We start from the raw sequence: 24890 nt of genomic DNA, 5'->3' as shown, positions 1-24890 counted from the left end.
GAAAAAAAAAAAAAAGCTTTGTTCTGCGCACCTAAACAAACTAAATGCATGGACGCCGAGCAAAAACAGTAACCCAAAAGAAAAGTGTGACAAACTGGACGCGACCGGAGGCACTTACGGCGACTAGTAACGCTCTTCAGAGAGTAATATAATGCAGATGCAGCTTGCGATGCAAGAAAAATGGTCGCGAGTGCGCAAGGCGCGTTAGCCTTGACACCCGACCCTGTGGCTTTAAGATTAAAAACCGCATAGAATGAGTATTACAAACGGGGGACGTGGTATGACCGCCCTTTCTCTTTCGGCATGCGGACGCTGGAACCTTTGGGACTAGATGTGAATTTTTAATTATTACAAATTCCTGGTATTCCGCTGGCCAGTGTTTGGGTGAATTGTTACGCGGGCTTTTTTATCTACAACATGGAACCGGAACTGGAGCGTTTACCCTGGTAATCCCTCACTCAGGGGCCTTAACCCATCGCTGCTGTTATGAGATACATAAGGCAAACCTCGTCACTAAATTTGGAGCGGTAACCAAAGAATGGCCTCGCGAGTGGAACACTATTTCTCTTCCCCAGGGCAACAGAAGCTCACACACAAATTTATACCCCAGACGCTGTCTGTAGCCCAGTTTTCCTATAGGTCTACCAAGGCTAGCTTTCGATCGGTAATACAGGGGTCATCTGCTCTTGCGAGTCCATGGTCGAGGCATATAATGCTGCGTTGTGTTTAGCTGTGTTGCGTTGTGTTGTGTTGTGCAGCAGTGTGTTGTGCTGTGTTGTGGTTTGCTGTGCTGTTGCTTTCCAGCACGGGGTGACAGGTTCAACTTGCGCCCGCGACAGTTGCTTTTATTCGACGGAGACGTGGGAAATGTCCGCACGGTCAATATTTCCGCGTACGTTAAAAAGCTTAAGGGGCCGGCATTATTACGCAGCTCACCGTTACGGCTGGACTCATAGTACAGGCTTTGTTGTGGCCCAAGACTTTTAAATTTTGGTTTCTTCGTCCCAATACGGCTTTGTCCAAAAATAATCGAAGAGCGATCCTTTACTTCAGGCTTGGACTGCGTCTGTTTTTCGGCGGCAGTCATTGCAAATTAAGGCGCCTTCAGGCTCGTCAGTGATTAGTTGCCGGAAAGCCAGTGAGACGGAAAATCTCATTCCAACGCTCGTGATACCATATTGCAATTAGTAGTCCCTGAACACGCATATAGCAAGACGATGTCGCGTGACTAAGAGTCGACAGATCAGTTCGTTTTCGCTAACCAGCAAATTTTGCACACGCACACGTTTGCTGGGTGCACGTCATGTCACTGGGTGCAAATTAAGGAAGGTTCGTGGGAATATCAGGAAAATACGCGTTTTGAACGCACCGCGACATTGCAACTCAACTTTTTCTACTGCAGTGGCTCGTCAAAAATAATGTTATGGCAGATCAAATTACAATGTATGTTTTAGGTGATTCGCCCAGCTGTCAATGAATGAAATAACATCGTTACTCTAAATTCGGCTTTTGTAGATCAATGTATGGTTCTTCTGACTGTAACATCTACGTACCCTGTACCCATTACCCCAATGAAGCATGGCGGGACCGCAAAATTAAAACTCCTTACCACTCCATACGCATTGGCAATTAGCCATCTCTAATCACCACGAAAGGAAAAAGGGCAGTATTCCCACATCAGTCCCACGCGAGACGCTCTTCAGGGATAATCATCAGCTTTCCCAGTAGCATTCAGGTGCATACAGAACGCGATCACCCTCTCCATGCTCGCTTTCTCTGGCTATGCCTACTGACCTGACTCGCTCTCTTGCTTGCTTTGGATATATTGGGAAAAATACTACTCAATCACATGCTATAATCAAGCATTGAACACATCACATGTCGCTTCATTTTAAGGCGAAAACCGAAAATGCCCCAATGTGCGAAAATTAAAAAAAGCTATTTCAATAAGGTAGAAATTCCGGCTGGTTGGTATATTTGGTATATTGCCCTTCCCTTCCTTGGCGCCTCCATTGCGTTGTTTCTGCTGTGTTTGAAAAAAATAAGGCCCATGTTTGTCATTGTCGTCGTCCTTTGTTCCTGTTTGTTCTTAGCGCTACTTTTGTTGTTGTTGTTGTTGTTGTTGTTGTTGTTGTTGCTGTTGTTGTTGTTGTCTGGTACAGACAAATGACAGCCGCCGTAAATAGCAAATAAACAAACATATCAGTTGGTACAAGAATTTAACTCGAAACCCCAGGGTAGAAGCCGCATTCGTTGCAGCATGCTTCCGGCTTCGCCGAAGTCGTATTGTGTGACATGTTTACGTGACGGCACGCGAGTAGAATAGGCACACGCCAGCCACGGAGAACGCTGATTTGAGGAAACTGGGGCGTAGGAGGCTTCCAGTCTGTCAGTCGTGGTAATTCGCGCCAAAAAGAGGAGAAACAAACGCTTAGAAAGAGGTGCAAACACGATGTAGAAGTGAAGGAAGTCTTCGATTAGTATATCCAGGGGACGCCCTAATAATTTTGCCTTCAAAGCACGCACGCGGAAACAAGTGCCCGAGGGTATTTTTGTTTGCGTCAGTATGTGTAACTTCGGAAGTGCTGATCTAGAATGTCCCTTTACAGCAGTCGTCGGCAGAGAGCCTTTCACCTGACATCAAGAAGACATCACGGAAGGTTTCCTCAATCGCCCGGTGGAGGAAGTCGTCGCTGTCGGTCAGTGCGCTTATTTTCTTTTACTACAAAAACAGAGCATTCGGCGTGTTGAGATGTCGAGCATTCGCCTGATGAGACGACAGCTCTGAAGTACGCATACAGGGATAGAGAGGGCAGATCGAGAGAAGATGCAGATCTGGCACTTACATCCCGTTCACGTTTATGTTCAGGGCATTAAGTCACGTTAACTCTTATGTGGCTCTGGATTTCATGGATGTGCTGTTCCTCGTTAACATATAGAGATATAGGGTAGGGTCCACTTCCTTTTCGGCATTGCGTGAGCAGAAAAATGGACTTTGGAAAAAATTCGGCATCTATCTGCGGAGAAATATACAGTGACCGAACAGAGAACGACATAGCTCGTGCTGTGTGGGTGACGTCTGCCAAGCAGGGGGAAGGGGGGGGGGGGCGTTGGCTGACGTAGCGCTGCGTTTGCACACCTGCCGACCTAATGTTGTTAGGGGGACGTTCAGCCGAAGCGTGGTTTGCCATCCACCCGCCCGTCACTCGGCATGTACGAGTTGTGAAATGGAGTGTGAAGCGGGTGCAGGGCTGTGTAGGCGGCTAAAAACAATTGAAAGTAGTGATGGCGGCGGCGTGCTGGTACTGGTATACAACAAAAGGAGTGACAGGTATTCAATTACGCAGCTAAATCGAAAGACGGTGGGATTAATGAAACTGTTAAAACGCAAACCACGGTTGGTGCGGTGTGTGAAGGGTGTGCGAGGAATGTCGTCATGCCGTTTGCTAAAGCCTGAGCAAGGCTGTTAACAGCATGACACCCGGGCAAAAATAAAACCCGAGGGAAACGATCACATACACTGAAAGGGACAGAACGTCTCCAAGTGGTATCCATGTTTGCGGCTTTAACACGAAGGCACCTTAGCTAATTCAAACACACGTCTTTACTGGTGCGCCTGGATGCGTTTTAAAGGCGATAGCCTTTATTAGGTTACTTGAACGCGAAAATTATGTCTGTCCCTCGGCTTAGCTAGCCACCCGGCCAATATGAAACACATGCTGAACAATAGGTTTATATACCCACAGCCAAATCTAAATGGCTAAGTCCAGTGGCAACGTTCATACTTGTCAACACTGGGCCTCCTCAATTATCAGTCCCGGCCGTCCGCGGACTGCCCGAGACGCGATATGGTGCTCGATTTTTCAATGTATTCCTATGGGACTTCCGATCTGAATGTAATTCTCGGACTGCCCGCGGACCGTCCAGGACTGGTAAATCGAAGAGACCCTCTATTGAGCAAAAACATTACGCTAATCTGGCCCACGACACCAATACATAAGTGATATTAGCAGTATTTTGTTTATTAAAACACGCGGATGGTTGATTTATTGGAAGATAAGTCCAGAAAAATGCAAAAGCGGTTGCCCGCGGTTTTCCTAGCGGCAGTTTAAAAAATTCCAACGGCAGCAGTAACGACATGTACCACTAGATAGTTTCACACGCCGCTTGGAACGCACGTGGACTAAGTAGGATGCCAAGATTCACGCGCGTCTACGCCGCACGGCAGCATTCGAGGCATTCGGCGCGGAGCAGTGGAACGCGTTAAATTTAAATTCACTTGAAAAAAACCGCTAGCTTCTTGTCTTGGGAAGAGCGAGAGGGGAGAGGAACAGCATGAGAAGTCAGTGGGAAAGAGAAGGGAGACGTTTACTTGATAAACTATCGTCTTTTGTCGACATTTCCAACGAAGTGGGCAGATACGCGGCCAATTTTTTACACCAGTCCTTGTAGGGCCGCAGTTGCCCTTCTGAGACGATCTTCAATGTGATTTGCAGGACAAGCAATCCGGAGAGGAAGTTCCGGGATCCAGCCATTCAAGCAGCAACCTCTGCGTAATTGAATTGCTACTTTCATATCGTTGCTAATGGAACGCTGCATGCGCATCTGCACCAAGTCTAAAGAGAACGCAATCAGGGGCGGCTGTAACGATGCTTCGAGACGCTTAAGGTGCAATTTCTTTCCAGTGTAGCGGATCCAAATCGTCTTGTGTAAACGTGATTCAGGGTTATTTATTTATTCACGTATTTTGTTATTTATTTTTATTTATTTATTTATTTATTTATTTATTTATTTATTTATTTATTTATTTATTTATTTATTTATTTATTTATTTATTTATTTATTTATTTATTTATTTATTTATTTATTTATTTATTTATTTATTTATTTATTTATTTATTTATTTATTTATTTATTTATTTATTTATTTATTCTGTTACTCTCAGGGCCCAGAGGGCGGTATAGATGGAAGAGGGGGACATGCCTGTCGAACTGAAAAAGAAAAGCAGCAGCACAAGCGGAAAGCTACAGCAAAAGCAGTGATATTTTTTATCCAAGTTTTGTTTTTGCGCTGTTTCCCATTATGAACCTATACCAACAAGCCCAACTCGCAGTTCTTCTTAACGACAGTAGGTTGCTTACAGCATATCGAAGAGCAATCCCATCTGTTACCACAGCAGCAGATAGGAGACGGTGGTTCCAACCAACGCGAGTGCTGTCACCAAACTACTGATGCAAATGTTTTGTATGAAAGGATAGGCCGTTACCTTGTGCTGGTGCTCACTACCCCCAGAGATGTGGGATGGCGAAGACAGTAACCCTTGTTTCAGTACAGGATTTTAAAGCCAAGCTTTCCACTTTCATCCAGCGATTTCGCGGAGGAGGCACAAGTTAAACTCTTGACCGGCGACACACCCCTCGAAGCGCATCGCGTGATTCGCCGGGCCTGCTGTCGGCGCTGTGCATTAGGCGTCGTTTTGAGTCAGTCGTTCTGCTCACGTAGCGGCGGCGGCCGCGACGGGAGCGCCGCTCAGCTGATGGGAAGCCGACCAAACCCGCATAATTCCACGCTTGCGCCGCTGGGTTGTCTCGAGCTACATGAGTCATCTTGCTAGCGTTCGCCGTGAAAGACGAACGCCGCGTTCGCCGCGAATGAAAGCGAGGCCGGGCTTTCTCCTGTGAGCGTTGCACGAAACCGAACGGCTTTGAGCCGTGGTCGGCAATGCACCTACATTAAAGGTTAAACAAGCAAAATCAAATCTTCACCAGACTAAGCCAAGCTTTTGCTTTGCATATCCAAGGTTACCGTTAATAAAAACAGAAACAAAGGACGCGACGCGAATGAAAACAGATAGTCGCGCCTTTTATAGTGCTTCAGCGTAGCCTCGAGACCTGTCTTTGGTCTCTGTCTACCATTCCCGGTCGGGGTGGCTTTCCACTCTGGTGGCGCGTTCTGTTAGAGCACGCGCCTTCCTGTGGTCCATCTTGTTGTGGCTCGGTGCGTGCGACGAGCATTCGCCCGCGTGGGCCGGGATCCGCCTGGCTTCCATCCTGCGCTCTTCTCGGGTACCCGACACCCGACTTCCCGATTATCTAAATTGCTTTGCTGCTTGCGCGTCCGCTCGCAAGGTTCCGGATGGCTTCTAGGCAGTCGATCAGTATCGTGTCGCAGTCGGCTACGGTCGTTGCCAGGGCTGTGGCGACATCCTCGGCTTCCGTTGCGTTCTCGCACCTTGCGGAAGCTGCCGTGGCTGTTCTTCCAGTTCTTCCACTGATCGGGACCGCGACGTATCTGTCTTGGCCGTAGTCCACCGCGTCGACGTTTCTCGTTCTCTGGTCGTCGCTGTGTTGCTCGACGATGTATTTGGCTCTCGCCCTCCAGCTTTCTCTGTTGTATCCTCGGTGTACGTTCTTCGCTACGGGGTTCACTCGTATGATTTCACGTGTTTTTGCGTCGAGTTCTTGCAGTTGTCTTCCCGTGGTTCGATTCCTTTGGCCGAGTGTCTCGAGGAAGGTTCTGCCTGTCTTGGTTGACGATAGCCACTCTCGCTGCGCCTCCAGGTGTGTCTTGATGAGCTCCTTTGCCCTGTTGTGGGTGCCCAGTTGCAGCAGCCTTCTCGTGCTCGTTGACTCGCTGAGGCCCCGCGCTCTCTTGAACACTTGGCATCTTGGTGTCGATCTTGGCCTCTTCGGTCTGCATCCACTTGTGGTGCGCGGCCGTGTAAGCGACGTGGCTCATCGCGAAAGACTGTACCAGTCTGGACAGCCCATCCCCGGGCATGCCCGTCTGCTTGGTTGACACTCGCTGTAGCAGTCGCATCGCGTTTGCCGTCTTGGTTGCCAGCTTTCTCATGAGGTTCTCGTTGTTGCCTTTGGAGTTGATGAGCATAGCTAGCAACCTGATATCATGCCCTTGGGGGATTTGTTGGCCCGTATTTGTGATTAGTTCTAGGTGGTCGCGTTCCCTCGGGGGCGGCGCTTGTCCGCCTGGCTGGCGTTGGGAGTACGTCAGGAGCGCTGACTTCGCCGGTGAGCACTATAAGCCCGCCTCTTCCAGGCTCTTCTCGATGGCCGTGATCACTTCCTGCGTTCTTCTTTCGATGCCCGCGTGCGCACCACCGGCCGTCCATAGGGTAATGTCGTCCGCGTAGACCGTGTGTCGGACGCCCTTAACGTCCGCCACCGCTTCGGCAATGCGGGTTATTACGATGTTGAAGAGTAGTGGCCTTATTACCGACCCCTGGGGGGTTCCCGCGCTGCTCCCGTTTTGTTCTGGTATTTCTACTTCTGCCGCACGTAGTCGATTTTGCAGCCCATCAAGAAGTCTTCTGTGTACTTGTAGCTTCCCTCGCCTATATCGAGTCTCGACACTTGCGCCAGTATGGCCGAGTGTTTTATTCGGTCTAAGGCGCTCTGTAGGTCCAGTCCCAGTATCACTTTAGTGTATCTGGCTTCGGTTTCGATTATTTCTTGTTTTATTTGCAGCATGGCGTTATGGGGGTTTCAGCTTCTTCGGCATCTGATCACCGAGTCCGGGTACAGTCCCTCCTCTTCGAGAATGTCCTGCCACGTGTTCGCAAGCACGTGCTCGAGGACTTTCCCCATGCACGATGTCAGCGAGATAGGTCGCAGGTTTTCGATTATCCGTGGTTTTCGCGGTTTCGAAATGAGCACCGTTCTTGCCGTTTTCCACTGTATCGGTAGTTTGCCACTCTGCCTGCACTTGTTGCAATTTCGTCAGTGCTTTTATCGATGAGTCGTCAAGATTTCCTAGGACCTAGTTTGAGATCCCGTCGGGACCCGCTGCCGATCTGGAGTTCAGACCTTCTATTGCTAGAGCTACCTCCGGCGTCGTGAAGTCTAGGTTCAGTTTTTCGTTAGGCCTGTTGCGTACCACGGGTGTTTGAAGGTCTCGGTTTGCAGCATGTACAGTCAAATGTCGATATAACTAATCCCACGGGACCACCGGAAATCGTTCGTTATTTTGAAATATCGTTGTAATAAAAACTGGCGGTAACGGGCCAGTTCTCAAACCTATAGGAACGAAAAAGACGTACGTTGGCAGTAGACGCGAGTACAGACAGGCAAACTCTCAAAGAAAAATGCTGCGCTCACTTAAAAGCTACTTTATTTAAAGAAATCAGTATTTTTCCTCGTGCGTGCAGCACGCACAACCGATTCGGAATGCCTCTACATATAACACTTCGCACAACACCTCATCGGGTACGTCATTGCACCGAGCAATAAAAGTGCGGGATTTGTTCATGTGCTCTAAAACACCAACGTTCGACACGATCTCTTCTTCTCTGTTCGGTGAACCGCAGTCATCTTCCTTCGCGTTGTCATCGTCACTAAAGATAATGACTACTCTCGCTTCGCCTTCTCTTTGTCGCTAGCTACATTCATCCTTGGATCTCGCATGAACGCTTCAGCAAAATCACCCACAGCAAAGAAATACCTTCCCGCACACGTGATTAGCGTGAAGAACGACCGATCAGTTGGATTTCGCCTCTCCATTTTCTTGGTGAATGACAAAGACATAATAATGAAGTTCTTTTGATGCTCGACCCGAGAGGACGATCTCGACTCGCTCCGATGACCGGCGTCCGATGCTCGAAGCAGGTGAGGGATGAGAACTGCCTTTCTTGCTGGGTATTAGGTTTATTTACATTATTTACCTTAGTCCAAGTGTTTACATCAGGACAGAATTACGGTTACTTTGACACTGTGCCCGCAGCATCCTGTTCGGCCAAGTTCTATACTGAACTAGATCCCCTCGACCGACCGACCAACCGACCCCGGATAAAACCCAACACTATGGTTTTGATCCCCAAAACCACGCCTCCAAAGGGGGCGCTCAAGAAAGAGCGAAAACCCCTTTCAACATGATTCATATGGAGCACAGATTGGCCACAAGAAACAATCAATCCTAAACTTGTCCCCACCTGCGGTCACATAACCCAACACTCTCTCTCTCATGCAACTCCTAGTACGTTTCCCTCCCCGCGTGCGTTATTGCAACCGACAAGCAAATACAATACATCTGCCACCTAAAGTCACCGACCGCGCGGAGTGGTCGAACCATTACGTCAAGCGGGCAGCACATGCACAAACCCAAAGCCGAACGCTTAGAGCGGTCCTCGCGCGGCTAACATCTTACAGTGTCCTCGCCTTGCCGCCTCGCATTTGTCCGCGCGGGCTCGCCGGCACAATGAGGGAGTCGTGGCTAATCCCTTCCCCAGACTGAGGGACGCCGCAGCCCGCCGCCTGACTCGCGGGAAGAGCTGCCCAAAACCCAGGGGAGCATTCTCGAGGCGAATTACCCATAATCGAACAGCACCTACGCCGGCTTAGCAAATCCTCAAAGACTACGCCGTGCGCCTTTTTGACACTAAGAGACGGCATCATTTCGCTTCCCGACAGCTCGTCAACCTTGACGTCGACCGAACCACTTCCCAATGTGGGCAAGCCATAATATCGGCGTGCGCGCTGTCCGAGAGGAAACCTCGCGCCGAAACCATTTTCACTCCTGTGCACCCATCTGCCGTTCACTGAGACCTCCCGGTCGAGCTAACGACATACCAACGCAACAAAGGTACTCGGGCTAAGCCCCTCCGTATTTTGTCATGCAGGAAGAACACAAAGCATGCACTCGGCGGCCCCCAACTTCGCGTCCCTGCGGCTGCATGAAAGCAATACAGGATGGCAGCTACAAGCGGAGGCAAAGCCGATACATGAGCCACCGGCGGCTTTCATTAATTAAATGTAGAGCCCGAACTTAACACGACCCGCCACCGTCAACCCACACAACGGCAACGAAAAAATTAGAAGTGGCTCAGCTCGGCTATGCCAGGATATGCATAGCGTGAGCGAAGGTTCAGCTGGTTATTCTTCGGTTTCCTTGTTGTCTAGGATTAGCTGATTATCATGCATACTGCTGCTAAAACGATTTGCAATCCAATTCAGCACAGCTCTCCAGGAGCCACGTGAAACGGTTATCAAGCGGCTCCGGCACAGTGTCAGACTTGCCTACTGCGCAATGGAGGCGCACAGCTGGGCACGCGCCGACGCCATTGTGTCTTCACCGATTATTACGTCACTCCTCTGGAATGCGCAGAACGAAGAATGTACAGTGGGGGCCACTGTTAAAGGAAAACGGCGAGCGCGTGGCCGCTGCGCTCCGCGAAGCGCCAGCGCCGAGAAGTGGCGAGAATCGGAGACAGCCGGCACATGCGCACTGACCGCTCCATGCGTGTGAAGCCGCGCTGTCGTCTGCTACGGCGCTTCGCCCGGCCGCTCAGATTCTGCGAGCTAAGCGGAGCGGCGGAGCGGCGGAGCGCCGTAGCAGACGACACAGCGGCTTCTCACGCCTGGAGCGGTCAATGCGCATGTGCGGCTGTCTCCGAATCTCGCCACTTCTCGGTGTCGGCGCTTCGCGGAGCATAGCGGACACGCGCTCGCCGTTTCCCTTTAACAGTGGACCCCACTGTACAGACCCAATTCTCTACACACGCTTACTCCAAATGGCAACACAATTTAATCTAATCTGATCCAAATCCAATCCATTCGAATCCAATGCTCTTCGCGCTGGCGCAGCACGGGTTCCTGTGGGACAGTGTCTGTGTGCATAGCATCTCTTCCCGCCTTGCGAAGCGCTGTCCCGTTGCCGCGGCCAGGTGTTTGACCGTGGTCATTAGGTTGACCACCGTGGTCGTTAAGTCGGCCATATGGGTCGTCAGCTTTGATTCAATTTGGGCACCGTAATTTTTTTGGTCGACCAACTCGCTCGTTTCGAGGGCGTCTCTTCATTTCGTCTTCATCTTTCGCGATTTCCATTGCCGTGTCTATCTTGGGCTGCTCCTCTTGCTGTTGTTGCTTTTGCTACTGCTGTTGCTGTCGCGGTTGTATCTGCTTTTGCTGGGCTGATTGCTTTTTGCTGCTGTTGTTGTTGCGTTTGTGGCGCGCTCGTCTGGCCCGCTTTGATTTTTTTTGCCGCTCTTCTCCTTGGTGGCGTCTCTGTTGTTGTTGCTGGTGTTGTTGTACTTGCGCTTACATGCTTCGTAGTTCCTTCTCCATTTCTTCGAGCTTCTTTACGATCGTCTCGTTGGCCACTCTCAGCTGTTCGCAGCACTGGTTGCTTCTCTTGTGCCCATTCCCTCTGGCGGCGCCGGGCCAGCTGAATCCTTCCCTCGGCAGTTGCTGGTGCTCGCTGCCGCGCACGTGTGTCGTTCGTGAAGTCGCTACCAAACCAAACCAACCAACCAACCCAAACCAACCCAGGAAACGTCGCCCAGCTGTAGGAACGAGTCAGGGTATGGCGTGTGCTGTCTCCCGGCGTTTCTGCGTCTTCTTTTTCTCACTACAAAGGGAATTTTAAATCTTGCCTTGCATGCCTTGTCTCCGCTGGGGTGACCCTCGCCGCACAGTTTACATTTGGGAGCGCACTTGTGTCCGTCTTTCGTGTTGCCTACTCCGCCCGACAGGCACACTTTCGCGTTGGCGTCAAGCACACGTCGCCCCAATGGTTCACCCTACAACAGCACCTACACACCTGAATCTGTTTTCTGTATAAGCTAAACTGGTATAACGTTGATCCGTATCCCACGTATCTTGGTACCTTTTCGTTCTAGCGATAACCACATGGAGCGATTTTTCCAGCGACGCGACGAGCGACGGGACTAGGATCCGCAGTCGCCGAACCGAAGTCGCTCGCCGAGGCAACCATATGACAGCGACGGCTCGAGCGACTGAGGATGGCGATTTCAATGTTGCCGCACTGCGCATAGTAACGCGCTTGGTACGCTGGTTGTTTGCAAACATTTTTTTTGTTCATTTATCATAAAAAGAATGGCTAAAAAGTATTACGCCTTTCTACCTTGCTTTTTTCACTTCATTGCATCTCTAAAACTGGTTTGGGTTAGCGATAGCGCACGCTTTTCCTTCTGCGCCTCGTCTCTCGGCTCCAACATGAACGCCGTGAAGAATTCGTTTTCTAGACGTCGTTTTTCCCACATGGGTCTCACCCAGTGTGTGCGGGAAGCAGTGTGTGCCTTCTTGCTTCTGCTTCAGCGTGTACACAAGCTTTGTCACGCAAAGCTTTCATTGCCGCTGCACCGCAAACGCCGTCTGCGTGGATTTGCAAATTCTTCCCCCCCGTTCTCTTCCAAAACCGGAGGTTGCGTGCTTACGTAAGGGCTCTCCTATTGGCTAGTCGCTGAGGCCACTTCCGGGAGGCGAGCGACTGTTTCTGGCGACCCAGAACCGAGCGATTCGATGAGCGACTTGGTCCGCAGCGAAAAGTAGTTCGTCGCTAGTCACGTCGCTCCCCAAGTCGCTTGCAAAATCGCTCCATATGGTTGGGGCTTCTCGAAGGCGGCGATGGCTGTCACGGACAGTCCAATGCTCTTCGCTACCACTGCCGTCGGACTGTGCTTGGTTAGATCCTGCTCTAATATTTCCGCGTCGCTGTCTTCCGTTGGAATCCCTTTTATTTCTCCCTTCACCGTGCTGTGGGCCCCCATTCCGCATGCTTTAATTTCGTACTTGCTTCCCTGAACTTCAATATCGCAGATTCAGACGTATTTTTCTGCGCATTCACTGCTCAGCGTGCTGAGCACCATGATATCTTGCTCGTATTTGGGGCACGCCATGTCATCGGCTCGCTCCTGCCTGCCTACGCCCGCGGCCGCCATGATGGCGGCCGCGTCACATGCGGCTCCTCTTCTCGCGAAGTACAATCTTAATCTCGTCCGCTGGCATATTCGGCATGCGGGCCGCCCAAATGGCTTTTTTTCTTGAGCTCCCGCCTCTCTAAGCCTTGTCGATACGCTCGCTTTTATCAGTGTTCTCGATCGGCTTACCTTGGGCGTCTTGCTTCTCTGGGTCCTTCTGCTGCCTCTTCTTCCAGTCGCGGCCGTCGATGTATAGCCAACCGGCCGAGTTATTGAAGTCTTTTGATGACATTTCCTCCCCCTTCGACTTGCACGCACATCCGGTTCGATGGCCTGTCTTCGGATGAAGTCGTCGCCGTGTCTTCCTCCATCGTGCTCGGCGAGAACGCCGACGGTTAGGCTTAGCGAAACGTAAGTGCGTTAGGCTTACCTTCGCCATGCCGGCGTCGAAAATTGCACTTTCACTAACTCGGCCAGAAACGCACCTTTCGTAAAAACCCCCTGTCGGTAGATAGCTCTGGACTTCGCGAAAGCACTGGTAGCAATATCTTCCTGGTTGAGCCAATTAGCCGGCATTAATTACGGAGCCGATGTAGGCCCGGCCGCACTCCTCGGCGACCGCAGCGCCACCCCCGTGAGCCCACCCGCTACATCGTATAAAAGGCGCGTCCGGAACGATCTACGGTCCATGGCTTTTTTTGAAAACCCACGTTCAGCGCTGCTGTTTCTATTTCCCGGCACGTGCTTCGTTGTCCTTTCTAGAACCCTTCTCCGGCACTCCTGTTGCCCTTCCTAGGCGCACGCTCCGGTTTCCTGTACCACCGATGTTTTGCCTACTTTTTTTGCTAACTCTCGTCATGTATATAAGGTTTTCGCCCTAAAATACGGAATGCACAGGTCGAATACAAGTAACAGAAATCTCCTTGCGCTGAGCGGCATCGCTGTGCCATCTAGCTAAGCGCGTCTTGGCATTTCTCCTAGCAGTTTTCTGGTTTCTGTTGGATTGCAGCGTTTGGAGACCTTGGAAAATCAACGTAATTACGCTCCGTTTTATGTACTTGCCTGTAATGGATCCCTTCTGACGACACGAAACCTGCGATATAGCGATAGAATTGAAATTCTGATGAAATTGACGAATTTCAAACTGACTAAAGCGTAGTTCGAGGCAGGAGTAGCGCTTTTGCTACTATAGAACACCAAATACTTTGAATAAAAAATGTTATATATTGTCTTCATGGCCTTCTACAGCGTGTCTTCTGTGGCTAAAGCATTTTCGTCCATCTTCTGTAAGTCTTGCTTCACGCAGTAGGTGCGTAAACCTACTGATAGAGGGCGTAGTTGTTCACAGGGTCGTACAGGGACCTTACAGGGTCGTGTTTCCTGAGGGGCCACTGAGGGGAGGGAGAGGGAAGGAAGCCTTGCACCGCTTACGTTTGGCTGCCGATTTCTTAGCGCAAGCCGTACAACTTGTGCGGCAACAGCGCTGCCGTTCTCGGGCCAGTTTGCGTTCGAGCCGACACAAGACAACCACAGCTCCGCCGCTTCAGCAGATTTCACACTAGGTGGAAAAGGGTTCAATTGTCTAAGCAAGTCTGTGTGAGCGTGCTTATGCGGTTGCGTGTTTTCTTACGTATGCCCTCGACAGAGGAATGAACACTAAACTTGCTTTTCCCCGCCCTCTTCAGTACCCGCACAGCTGCCGGAAGTGCTACAGCGAGTGCTTAAACAAGCTCGTAAAACTTTGCGACGCCCAGGAAGTCATGGCCTTCAACCAAGTCTTGAAGGATTCGTAAGACACCTTTCACATTACTTTTTTGCAAACATTCAGATGTACGCAGGCGGCCCCGCATGCATTATCCATGTGCGGGGCTTGCTTGTAAGTGGCCGAGCTGAACGGGGAAAGCCGTACTAATTAGAAAGAGTAAATTACTCGTCTTTCCTGGAAGATAAAATATTATAATGGACGTAACAGCATTTCACAACGCTTTCCAGTTGGTATTCGGCTGGTACCAAATAAATGTGGTAAAATATGTAGCCGTAAATACATTTAAATGCGTGACGCTTTTGACAACGAACTGAAGGAAATGGAATAGGCTGAGGCCTGGGGAATCTCCTTTAAGAAAAGCTGCTTCAGATTTGGCAGCGAAATATTTCCCTCAATGCGGCAGGTACCTTAGAAAGGCAAAGAATACTAAACTCCTGGTAGTATTTAGGGGCTGGTGGACGAGATATAGGACTTCTCCTCAATGGGGCCGAAAAGAGACGACGCCTGTCCTTTTGTTGCCGGGAACCCACGTGATTCCACTTGAAAGAGACGTGGTGGGCGCTAGCTGTCCTTCCTAACACAAGCAACTCCTGTGCAGCCTTCCAGAGGGTATTATGTAATGTTACGTGACAACTTTTCAAGCAACATTCCATGCCAGTGTTAAAGTGCATTTTAAATCACTGTGAGTCGCCCTAGCTATAATGTACATGCACCATTGTTCTGGAAGGCGAGAGACATGAGATCACCCCAGTTGAAAACAGGCGGGGAACTATTTATTTAGTGACGTCAGTAGGTCGTGGTGTGCTTAGATAGATTGTGCTGACTGAGGCCCTTTCGACAAAATGACAAGACTTCCAGTAGACGGCACAATAAGGGGGGGAGCGAGACGCTGTTTGGTATGCATTCGTAACACTGCCTTGATGCCACTATCCTTGTAACGCCCGCGCCGTTCCCGCCACATCCTCACTGCTTGCACATCGTTGGCGGTGTCCCCGCAGGTTTCAGGGCACCAAGCTGAAGAAGATGACCGAGACGGTCGACTCGGAGGCGTACATTGTGACAGAGGGCCACAAAACGCCGACACCCGTGGACACGGTGGTGCAGCTCTACTCCATTGACACCCACTCCGCCTCCAGGGTCTACTACAATCTCTTCGCCTGCAAGTACGTGTCCCGCAGTCACTTGAACTAGTGGCTGTACGCATCGATGACCAACTTTACGTTTCTCCACCTCACATTCTCAGATGGCCGCAACGCCAGCTAGTCCGCAGGCGTGTCCTTCATCTTCATACCCGGATCCAGGGGACTCGCGTAACGTTACCGCATAAACCGAAGCTGCAGGCCACTACAAATCGGCCAGTCCACATCAGTGCGGAACTTTCGAAGCGCTGGAGCCTGATTGGTTGATTAATTAATTTATTGATTGATTGATTGATTGATTGATTGACTGATGATTGATTGATTGATTGATTGATTGATTGATTGATTGATTGATTGATTGATTGATTGATTGATTGATTGATTGATTGATTGATTGATTGATTGATTGATTGATTGATTGATTGATTGATTGATTGATTGATTCATTGATTGATTGATTGATCGTGAGCTGTAACGCACCGGCGCTACGCAGACGATGGCACGAGCCGTAGTGGAGGGGTCGGGATTAATTTTGACCACCTGGGGATCTTTAACCGGCGTCTAAATTTCTAACACACGGGCGTCCTCGCTTCCTGCCACCGGTAGAACCCCCCCCCCCCCCCCCCCCCCGTGCGTCCGATACATATGTAAAGGCGACTATTGCGATGACAGGTACAGGCCAGCCCTAGTTCGTGTAGATGACTTGGACGCCATTTATATTCTCCCCTTATATTGCCAGCCGAGCAAGCCAGCGGGGCTAAAGCTAGACACTACTTCTCAAAATAATTGCTTTACGTCCAAGTGAATGATATACCGCCATTCGGAACCTTTGCCGCTTCCATGTACAGCGGGTATGACCATAAGCTGCACCTCGTAGTGGCCGTCGCCCCCTCGCGGGGGAATAAAATAATGTTCACGCCACAATATAGGTAATATATGAACATCAGGACTGAACAAGCACCTTAACACGCTTGTCACAAAATGCCTGTTATGGCATAACCTCCTAAACAAAATAACGAACAAAAATAAACAAAAGTCAATCTCTGATGCTCTTTCGCAGGAAACTAAGCGAGCTTCGTAGTGGACTGCAGAACCGGTGCTATGGCTTCAGACTAGTGCGGAGGTAAGAATTCAGGTTGCTTTAAAACTATATACCTAAACTGCTATTTTCTTCGCTCCGTTTGTACGCAGGCTTTCCTTTGTACAGGATGCACTTCCGGAAAACTTTTCCAGAGCCTACGACGAATTTATTATCGCCCATACACGCTCCTGTCACCCGCACCCCTGTAAGTGCAATCCCATCAATACCGCACCCCGTCTGTTCTTCGAGATTTCTTCGTTACCTCTGCCAAGTTTTGACCTTTGAACATGACATACTAAATGAAGTACTGTATTGTAAATGATAGCCTTTCTCGGAATGCTCAAATGGGAAAATGCTCATCTGTCCGTACCTCCATTTTCCCGTCCGGCCAATGTTTAATCCCAGGTGAGGGCTGGAATAGTCTCTGGGTGCGTTCCAATTTCCCCTTTACACGGCTTCGTTGCCGTCTTCGCGGACAGTGCGCCATCTTAAGCCCCGTTCAGATTTGAACAAAGCAGTCAACGAAGACTGCTTCGAGGAGACGGCATCAAAGTCAGCAACGATGCAGGCTACCTCCCTGTCTAAACTTATAGGTGACGCCAGCGGCACCTTTTTGCGTAATAATGTTTGTACAAAAACACTTGTTCTTTTATTGAAATATTTAGTATAATATTTAGTAAGAAATATTTAGTATAAGTAATATTTAGTATAAGAAATATTTAGTATAAGAAATATTTAGTATCTAGCGGTGAAGATGACTTTGTTTAATTTTTAACTTGCGTAATGTTTGTAATAACAACGGTAATATTATTTACGAAATCTGCGGCTTGCATTTCTCAACATGTCTGCTACGAGGCTGTCGTCTGCGCTGGTGTTGCGTTTGGGACCGCGGCGCCGTTCCAATTTTATTCCTGTAGACGTCTAGTTAGACTGCTTCGTAGGCTGTCTACCAAGCTGTCCGCGAATTTGAACGCAGCCTCTGATTTCAGTCTCTGTACAGCCACGTGTGCGAATTCAAGTGGCGCCTCATGGGTAATAATTGTTCTGAGTGTCGTTTTCAGCTTAGCAGTCCGACCACCTCCACAGCGTGGACAGGAGGGAATTCTTTTTTTTTTTTTGTGTTGCGAACTTGCTAGAATAATCGATAATCGTTTCGTGGCTTTTTGTTAGAGAAACCTGTGGCCGCCGTTGAAGAGAAAGATCAACTACTATCCTTCGCTTCCTACCATTTCCGGACGGAGCTTATATTTCTTTTCGACATTCTTTTTCCGGCTATGCTTCTACTCAGAAATATTTGTATAAACTGGTGCAGATGGTATATCACAAAAATAGCTGATCGAGATTGACTTTCAACTCCTTGCATGAAAAAAAAGAATTTGATCCATTCCGCTTTGCGAATGTGGATGACCAGCCAAGCTTTTAGCACGCAACGTTGACGTACCACCAAATTTCGACAAAAAGTATGAGAAAATGTTACTTCTTTTGGGGTGTTCCCGGCGTCGTATCTAAGAAAGAGCCTTGCGTTTCGGATACGATTCATACATGGAATCATAGGCGTACATTCTAGCGCGATTATAACGCGGCTAAACCAACTTTCTCAAGCGATAGTTCGGTTTTCGCGCCTACACCATGCAGCCAACGCGCACACACTACGTGGCGCACATAGTAGGTGACAGGTAAAAAGCACGAAAGACCATGGGTACGATTTCTGCTCACACCACTTCGGTTCGAGAGCTCTCCTGGCCTCCCGTACGTCGGCGGTTTTCACGCGCGTGTGTGCGTGTTGTTTGTCACAGAGTCCTTATCTTTCAGAGAAGCCCCCAATAGGATCAATAGTTGTTACTCATTGAGTGCGCGATGCATGAACGTTTTTTTTTTCTTCTTTCTGTGGAAACAGATAAACAGCACTCATGCACGCCCGTGAAAGCCGCCGGTGCATGAAAGGCCAGGGGAGCTATCGAACCGAAGTGGCGGGAGCAGGGAACGTACCCATGAGCCTTCGCGCTTTTTACCGGTCACCTATTGCACCGGCAGACAACACACACGCGCTACTTGGCATAGTCGGGGCGCAGTGGAGCCGTCGATGTAGAGGCAGCTAGCACCTCCTTGTATCGTTTTCTGATGGCACGCCCCATTGCTATTTTCCCGTATCGGCCTCTGCAAACCCCTTCCCCTTGGAACGAACGAGCGAGGGCTCTGTCTTAGCCTTAGCTGAGCTTGGAGGTGAGCTTAGCTGAGCTTCGAGAAACGAGGCGTGGTACCTGGACTAATAAACTTCTCTTTTTAAAAAGAAATATACAATTGTACGATGTTCTTATTCTTGTACCCCCGTGATCAGTTCGCCTTTCAGTCTATCTCTCCTGCTCCACTTTCTGATATGGATGCCGCTGCACGGTACGCGCGTCCCCCAAAAATATGTCTTAGTTGCAGAAGTCTGAATAGAACTGATAACACAATCATGGGGAAGCTCTTAGAAGATATTTAAAAAAGAAAAAAGGGGACCAGTGCGTCAGTGACACATCGGTGCTTCTGCGTGACAGCGAATATGGTTTTTTTGGAAACAGCACTTTGATTGCAGCTATCTTGCCAGTGTTTTTTTGTGTGTGTGGTATACTTTTTCGCATGCACCCGGTGAAAAGACGTGTATTTATATTGTAGGAACCTTGAAGGACAGGTGCTGCAAGGCGTTTATTAGGCGTAGGAGCCATCGCGGAACACACGCTCACCCGAAGGTGAAGAAGAGAAAGACCGCGCGCCGATGACATGGAGCATGATGGGGAGGATGACTGTCAGAGGAAGATGAGACATGGGATAGTTACTGTATCCGAAAAGGTTTAAATATATATATATATATATATATATATATATATATATATATATATATATATATATATATATATAGGGAGCAATAAAACTTCGAACAAGGTAGCGACCACAATGGTTGCCAATGTTTCAGCACGAGTGTCTTGCTGAAACGTTGGCAACAATTGTGGTTGGTCGCTACCTTCTACGAAGTATTTTTATAATATATATATATATATATATATATATATATATATATATATATATATATATATATATATATATATATATATATATATATATATATATATATATATATATATATATATATATATATATATAAAAGTACGATACCATGGCTCTAATAAAACCAGTTGCGAGTGAGCGCTTGACCCGCTGTCTGCCTGTTTGTCGTTACCCCGCTCGCGCTCTAAATTTTACCAAATATGCGCCAACTTGCCCAACAGTGTTATATAGAAGTCTAAATGTTTCCCCTGGCGGCATCTTATAGGAAGCGATGATATTGTTTAAAATTAGAAGAGTTGCAGCACTGATGAAACACTCTGGAATCATGGTCACACCGGTTTATATTCCCGACAGAAATGATTGCTCGCACTTATCCCACGTCCTACATCCCTTATTAGCTTTCTGTATGCGGGTGCTGATATAGCCGAAATTGGCACCTTCGAAAGATACAAGAAATTCTCTTTCGGATATGCTCCGCTCCAGCGTAGGAGTTTTTCACGTAGACCTTGGGGTCTCACTGAGTATATTCATTATTCCACATTGGTTTGCAATGGCTTTGTAGCAGTTATTTAAAGCTAGCAAGCGCTTTAACGGCAAACAATATATAAAAAATAGTGTGGGTGAAATTTAGTGTTAATTGAACAGCCAACACTTAAACTTATCATTGTCATTGAAGTAATTACGTAGGCATAGAAAATTGCGTCCATAAATTTTCTGCCATTGAATTCGTTCCCGTATATGTTTTACCTCATCCCCACCTGCGTGTGGGCATTTAGAGTGCAGTTCGTTCCAGAAAATATTTAGCACTGAATAAAGAGGTGGCACGAACGCGAACAAAAAATAATAGCGTCACTTGCTTTCGACAGTGATCTCACAAAATGTACAAATAACAATGTGACCGACACAAGAGAAAATATTACACGATTCTTTGTGAAGACAGTGCCCCTAAATACTGGAGGCTACTACTAGAATTTCATATTTCTTGAGATCTGACGGGTGACTTCGTCCGTTTCCGGTGCAGATATGCGCCCGAAGGACCAGCGTTACATTGTGATGGAAAGTGACTACGCTGGAACCAGCATTCTGCATTGCCGTGTAAGTGTCTACGTCACAGGAAATGTAGATTTTTTTGTGGAACGTGCTTTAGCTGTGATGATTGCAAAACAATAAAACAATGGGGGGCTCTAATCACATAAAAGCGATTTTGAGAATTGTCAAAAACCAATCAAATTTCGCGGTTAAACGTGCCGAAGCTACACCTGGGGGATGAGGCGCGCCGTGTAGATGGCTCCGTTTTAGTTCCGACCATAGCAGCCCGGAATGTTGGCTGATGAAGGAGGCGAGAAAGCAGACGTGGAGCTGGTTTGCAGTTTCAAGGCAAGACTGTTTATTTTCGAAAGATGCGTACGCTGATAGCTTCCCCCGACGAGGGAAAGAAGGGGAATCCCCGCGTCCTTCAAAAGAGAGAGAAGAAATACTCCCCAAGCGAGCAGAGGGCAACGGCGCCAGGACTAATGCCCGGAGTCTGCCGGACAACAAGTTATGCCTCCCCCCGACGGCGACCCTTGAAGAGGGCGGGGGAATATGACCCCCGCACTCAGCCGGCGGCGCGACGTCACCAATACGCGTCTTCCACAAAGGCGCACTGTCGTCAAGCCGGCGGCAGACCGGAGAGAAAAGAAAAGCCCCGTCTCGCTGGAGCCCCTTGCGAAAGGGGGACCGATGGGATTCGGCTACACGCCCACCGGTGACCAACGTGCGCCGAAAACTCCACACACGGGCGTTTTTCTTTGCACCTCTACCCGAAAAGCGGCCACTGCTGCTGGGGTCGAACCGGTAGCGCTCGTAAGAGACTTGTTCACCTCACAAAGACGTCCGTGCGAAGGCCAAGCTTTGACGAATCACGCCGATTCCCCGTACCAATGTTTTGGTCTAGCAGCACATTCCAGCGACGCTTTCAGCGCTTCTCTGATGTAGTCTGTAGTCCACCCAAAACTCACTGCAGGAAAGCCAACTTTCTCTCACGGGCATGATGATGATCGGGGTGAAGTGAAGAAAAATTAAAACCCTTCCCGTGGACGGGATCGAACCCGGGTCTCTCGCGTTATGAAGCCAAACGTCCATCTGATTGCGCCAATTCGGCACGGTCGAAGCACTTGGATCTCGAGAATGGATGTGCAAATGGATGTATGGAAAATGCAAAGAAAATGCACCCCTCCCTCTAACGACGAAGATGATTGAACGCTAGGGGAAGCCCATATCTGTAAAGAGAGCGCAATCGTAGTGCAGTAACCGCCTCGTCCGCATAAAGAGAGTACAGTCTCACATCCTACTCTCGACCAATAGCTTCTGGGTTGGTTCGTTTGGCGTTGCACTTTATTTTTAAAACCTTCGCGTTTCCCCCATCGTTGTCGTTTCGACCGAGGGGTAGTTAATTTTAGGGCTGACTGTATGTTTACTCAAGAAGGCAGTGCAACAATCTATATTTTGTTCCTTAATTTTATATTCTCCTATGGGAAACTATGTAACGAACGGTCTGAGTGTTTAGCTAGCTTTGTGGAAACCGTATACACAGAATATATGTTAAGTAGCAGGTAGATATTAGTTGTAAAAATCGAGTTCCAAAACTTGTGGTGTTTGGCCTTTTAATATTATGAAATGATAACGCGTTATAGTTTGCACTTCCACGGCCCGAATCCCATTGCGTGCCCCACTAGCAAGGCGCAATTTGCATCGCAGATCAAGCCCTCGCAGGCCGTGAGCATCATCGGCCAGGTGGCGTGCACGCTGGCGGTGGCCGAGAGGGAACTCGAGTTCGAGCACCGCAACCTGAACGAGGAGAACATCATTGTGCTGCCTTCGACCAGCAAGAACCAGCACTTCCTCATCGACGGCCGCACTTGCTGCGTCAAGGGCTCGGGCCTCAAGGTCACCCTCTTCGACGACTACTTAAGCCGCATGACAGTCCGTACGTGCAGGGAGGAGAACAACGTTAGGCCTAATACTATTCTCGACGGAAACCGCCAACAAATCTTTGTCCTGTTACGCACAGTACAGCACCGGAGGTATCTTCGGCAACCGGTGTTGGCTGTATGCCTAACCGGTGACGCCGCACTTTTATCTCAGGAAATTACTCGTTACCTTTTAGAATAGTCACGGGTGCACATAACGTACTTACGTTAATTTCCTTTGGATAACGTGCGGGGTCATGTCGCTCGTCATACTTGATTTAAGAACCCGCGCACCCAGCCAGGAACCGAGGGAACCGAAAAAAAAGGGGCCACGTATCTGCTTACTTCGCTGCAAATATCGTCGAAAGACGCAATTATATGCTTCTCTTATCTTTCCTGCTCACCTCTCCCGTTCTCCCCCGCCCGGCTCGCTCTGCCTGCGATAAACACGGTGGAGGTTCGGTTAAGTCAATTCAATTTTCCGGTGTTCCACTGCTCGCGCGCCATATATTGGAACCTTTTGTCAGTTTTGTATTTGGAACACTGCCACGAGGAACGTCGCGAGCGATATTTCTGTATTGAGGTAAAAACATTTTTTCCTTCGTGGCATAGCTTTTTATTTGCTATCGCAAGAATCAATCAGCCATGTATTTTTAATTAGAAGACCAATGCAAATATCAACTATGCATTGATGTGTTCCCTCAAATATGCCTAATGCTTTATTTTTGCCCAACAATGTTGACAAATATGAACACTGCCCCAGATTTGGTAGTTCGGAAGTGATTTGCCTGTATAAACATCCCAAAATTCCAGAATTCTTTTAACTTCAGGCCGAATGGTCGAAAAGAGGCCCCGACAGACAGGCAGACAGACCAACATTTTCGCGTTTCAGTAGCCAAAGAAAGACTGTCGTTTTTAGGACTACGTCCTTTCCACATCAACTTTTTTGCCACCGCCACTCAGCAACACAGGCCTCGCTGGCTACACCGAGCTTTTTTCCCGAAATTGCAAAAAAAATGTCTGCAGCTTAGCTTAGCTAACCCGGGAGATGCAAAAACGAAAGCTTAGCTTAACCTGGTTAAGTCTTAGTTTCGCTTGGTTAATCTTGGATGTAGCTACAATTATTATACTATTCGTTCACCCTCTACCTTTGTCTAAGGTTAGGATACCGCTGCTGGCGTTTTGTGCGCCGAACGGTCGCTCTAAGCTTACTTTCCAACGCTAGCTTCGCGCGTTGGCATTCCCTCTCCAGTGAAGGAGCTCGTCGCGCGACGTCAGAGGTGGTCAGAGGCCGCTTCCCGACGATGGCTCAAAGCCTTCAGCCTCTGCGCGACGCTCAGAGAAGACGGCCCCGCCTCGCTCTCATTCATGGCCACGCTCCCATGCATGCGGCGAGTCACGTGATCAGGCGGCGACTCAGCTAAGGAGAGCGCATGCGCCAAGTCGCCAGCAAAAGTGGTGGTCGGCGGAGCTCGGCCCAACGAGTCACGTGATGTGTTGGCAACGGAACAATGCTCTGCAGTCAGATGAAGGAAAATCCTCCGCGGCGGTGAATCCGCTCCACGAGATAAGTAAAGCTTTGCTTTAAAATCTGGGGAATTCTCGTGCTGCTGACTACTCGCTCTCTCATCCGTAGGCATTTCTGGGAGAGATGCGATTGTGAAAGCTAATGGTTCCCCAAAGCACACGTGACTGCAATTAAATATCGTGATTCCAACCATCAGACATAAGCCATTCGGTGTGACGTAGTTCGGAACAGAGAGCGCAATTATAACGCGCAACTCGCACAACCGCGGCCCGAAGAGCCCCGCGTTGTTCTGTGCTGTTTCGCAAACGATAATCTCCAAGTGTGCGACCTGTTGAGTGGGTATTGCGTCATCGCGACGCTTCCGTGCCGCTTCTGCCTGGCGACGCTATGGGTCCGCGGGTGTCGTCGTAGCCGTTTTCATGTACACCTTGGAAGCGAACGTTGCCCTGAACGAATTACATTTATTGCTCTGTCTGTCTGTAAGTCGGTTCAGTCATCCGGCGAAAAGTTTAAAAAATTCTTGAACGAGTAATTTATTTAGGCAAAACCTCCCCGAACCACTAAATCTGGAAGGATACTTCATACTTTTGAACATTGTTGTGCAAAACGAGAACATTAGACAAATTTCAGGCAAAACATCAATGCGCAACAGACACTCTCAGTGTCCTTTTAACTCGAAATAAATGTGTGCTTGATATTTGCGATAG

At 48.8% G+C, this 24890-nt stretch overlaps 1 protein-coding gene across 1 annotated transcript in view; it reads left to right on the top strand.

The window, feature by feature from the left end:
• The first annotated feature begins 8595 nt into the window (after positions 1-8595).
• The window catches only part of LOC144146614 (serine/threonine-protein kinase haspin-like), a 35295-nt gene continuing 19000 nt past the window's right edge, over positions 8596-24890 (top strand). The window contains exons 1-7 of the mRNA XM_077678550.1: positions 8596-8622; positions 14357-14460; positions 15435-15599; positions 16636-16698; positions 16767-16861; positions 20726-20799; positions 22444-22672. Of these exons, the coding sequence (XP_077534676.1) occupies positions 8596-8622; positions 14357-14460; positions 15435-15599; positions 16636-16698; positions 16767-16861; positions 20726-20799; positions 22444-22672 (757 nt within the window). The remainder of the gene's footprint in view (positions 8623-14356; positions 14461-15434; positions 15600-16635; positions 16699-16766; positions 16862-20725; positions 20800-22443; positions 22673-24890) is intronic.

The sequence above is a fragment of the Haemaphysalis longicornis genome, unplaced genomic scaffold (genome assembly GCF_048455015.1).
Source record: "Haemaphysalis longicornis isolate Haplotype H1 unplaced genomic scaffold, Haemaphysalis longicornis Haplotype H1 scaffold_7, whole genome shotgun sequence".
Lineage (NCBI taxonomy): Eukaryota > Metazoa > Arthropoda > Arachnida > Ixodida > Ixodidae > Haemaphysalis > Haemaphysalis longicornis.
The sequence above is the reverse complement of the archived record's forward strand: the minus strand, read 5'-3'. Positions and strand labels throughout refer to the sequence as shown.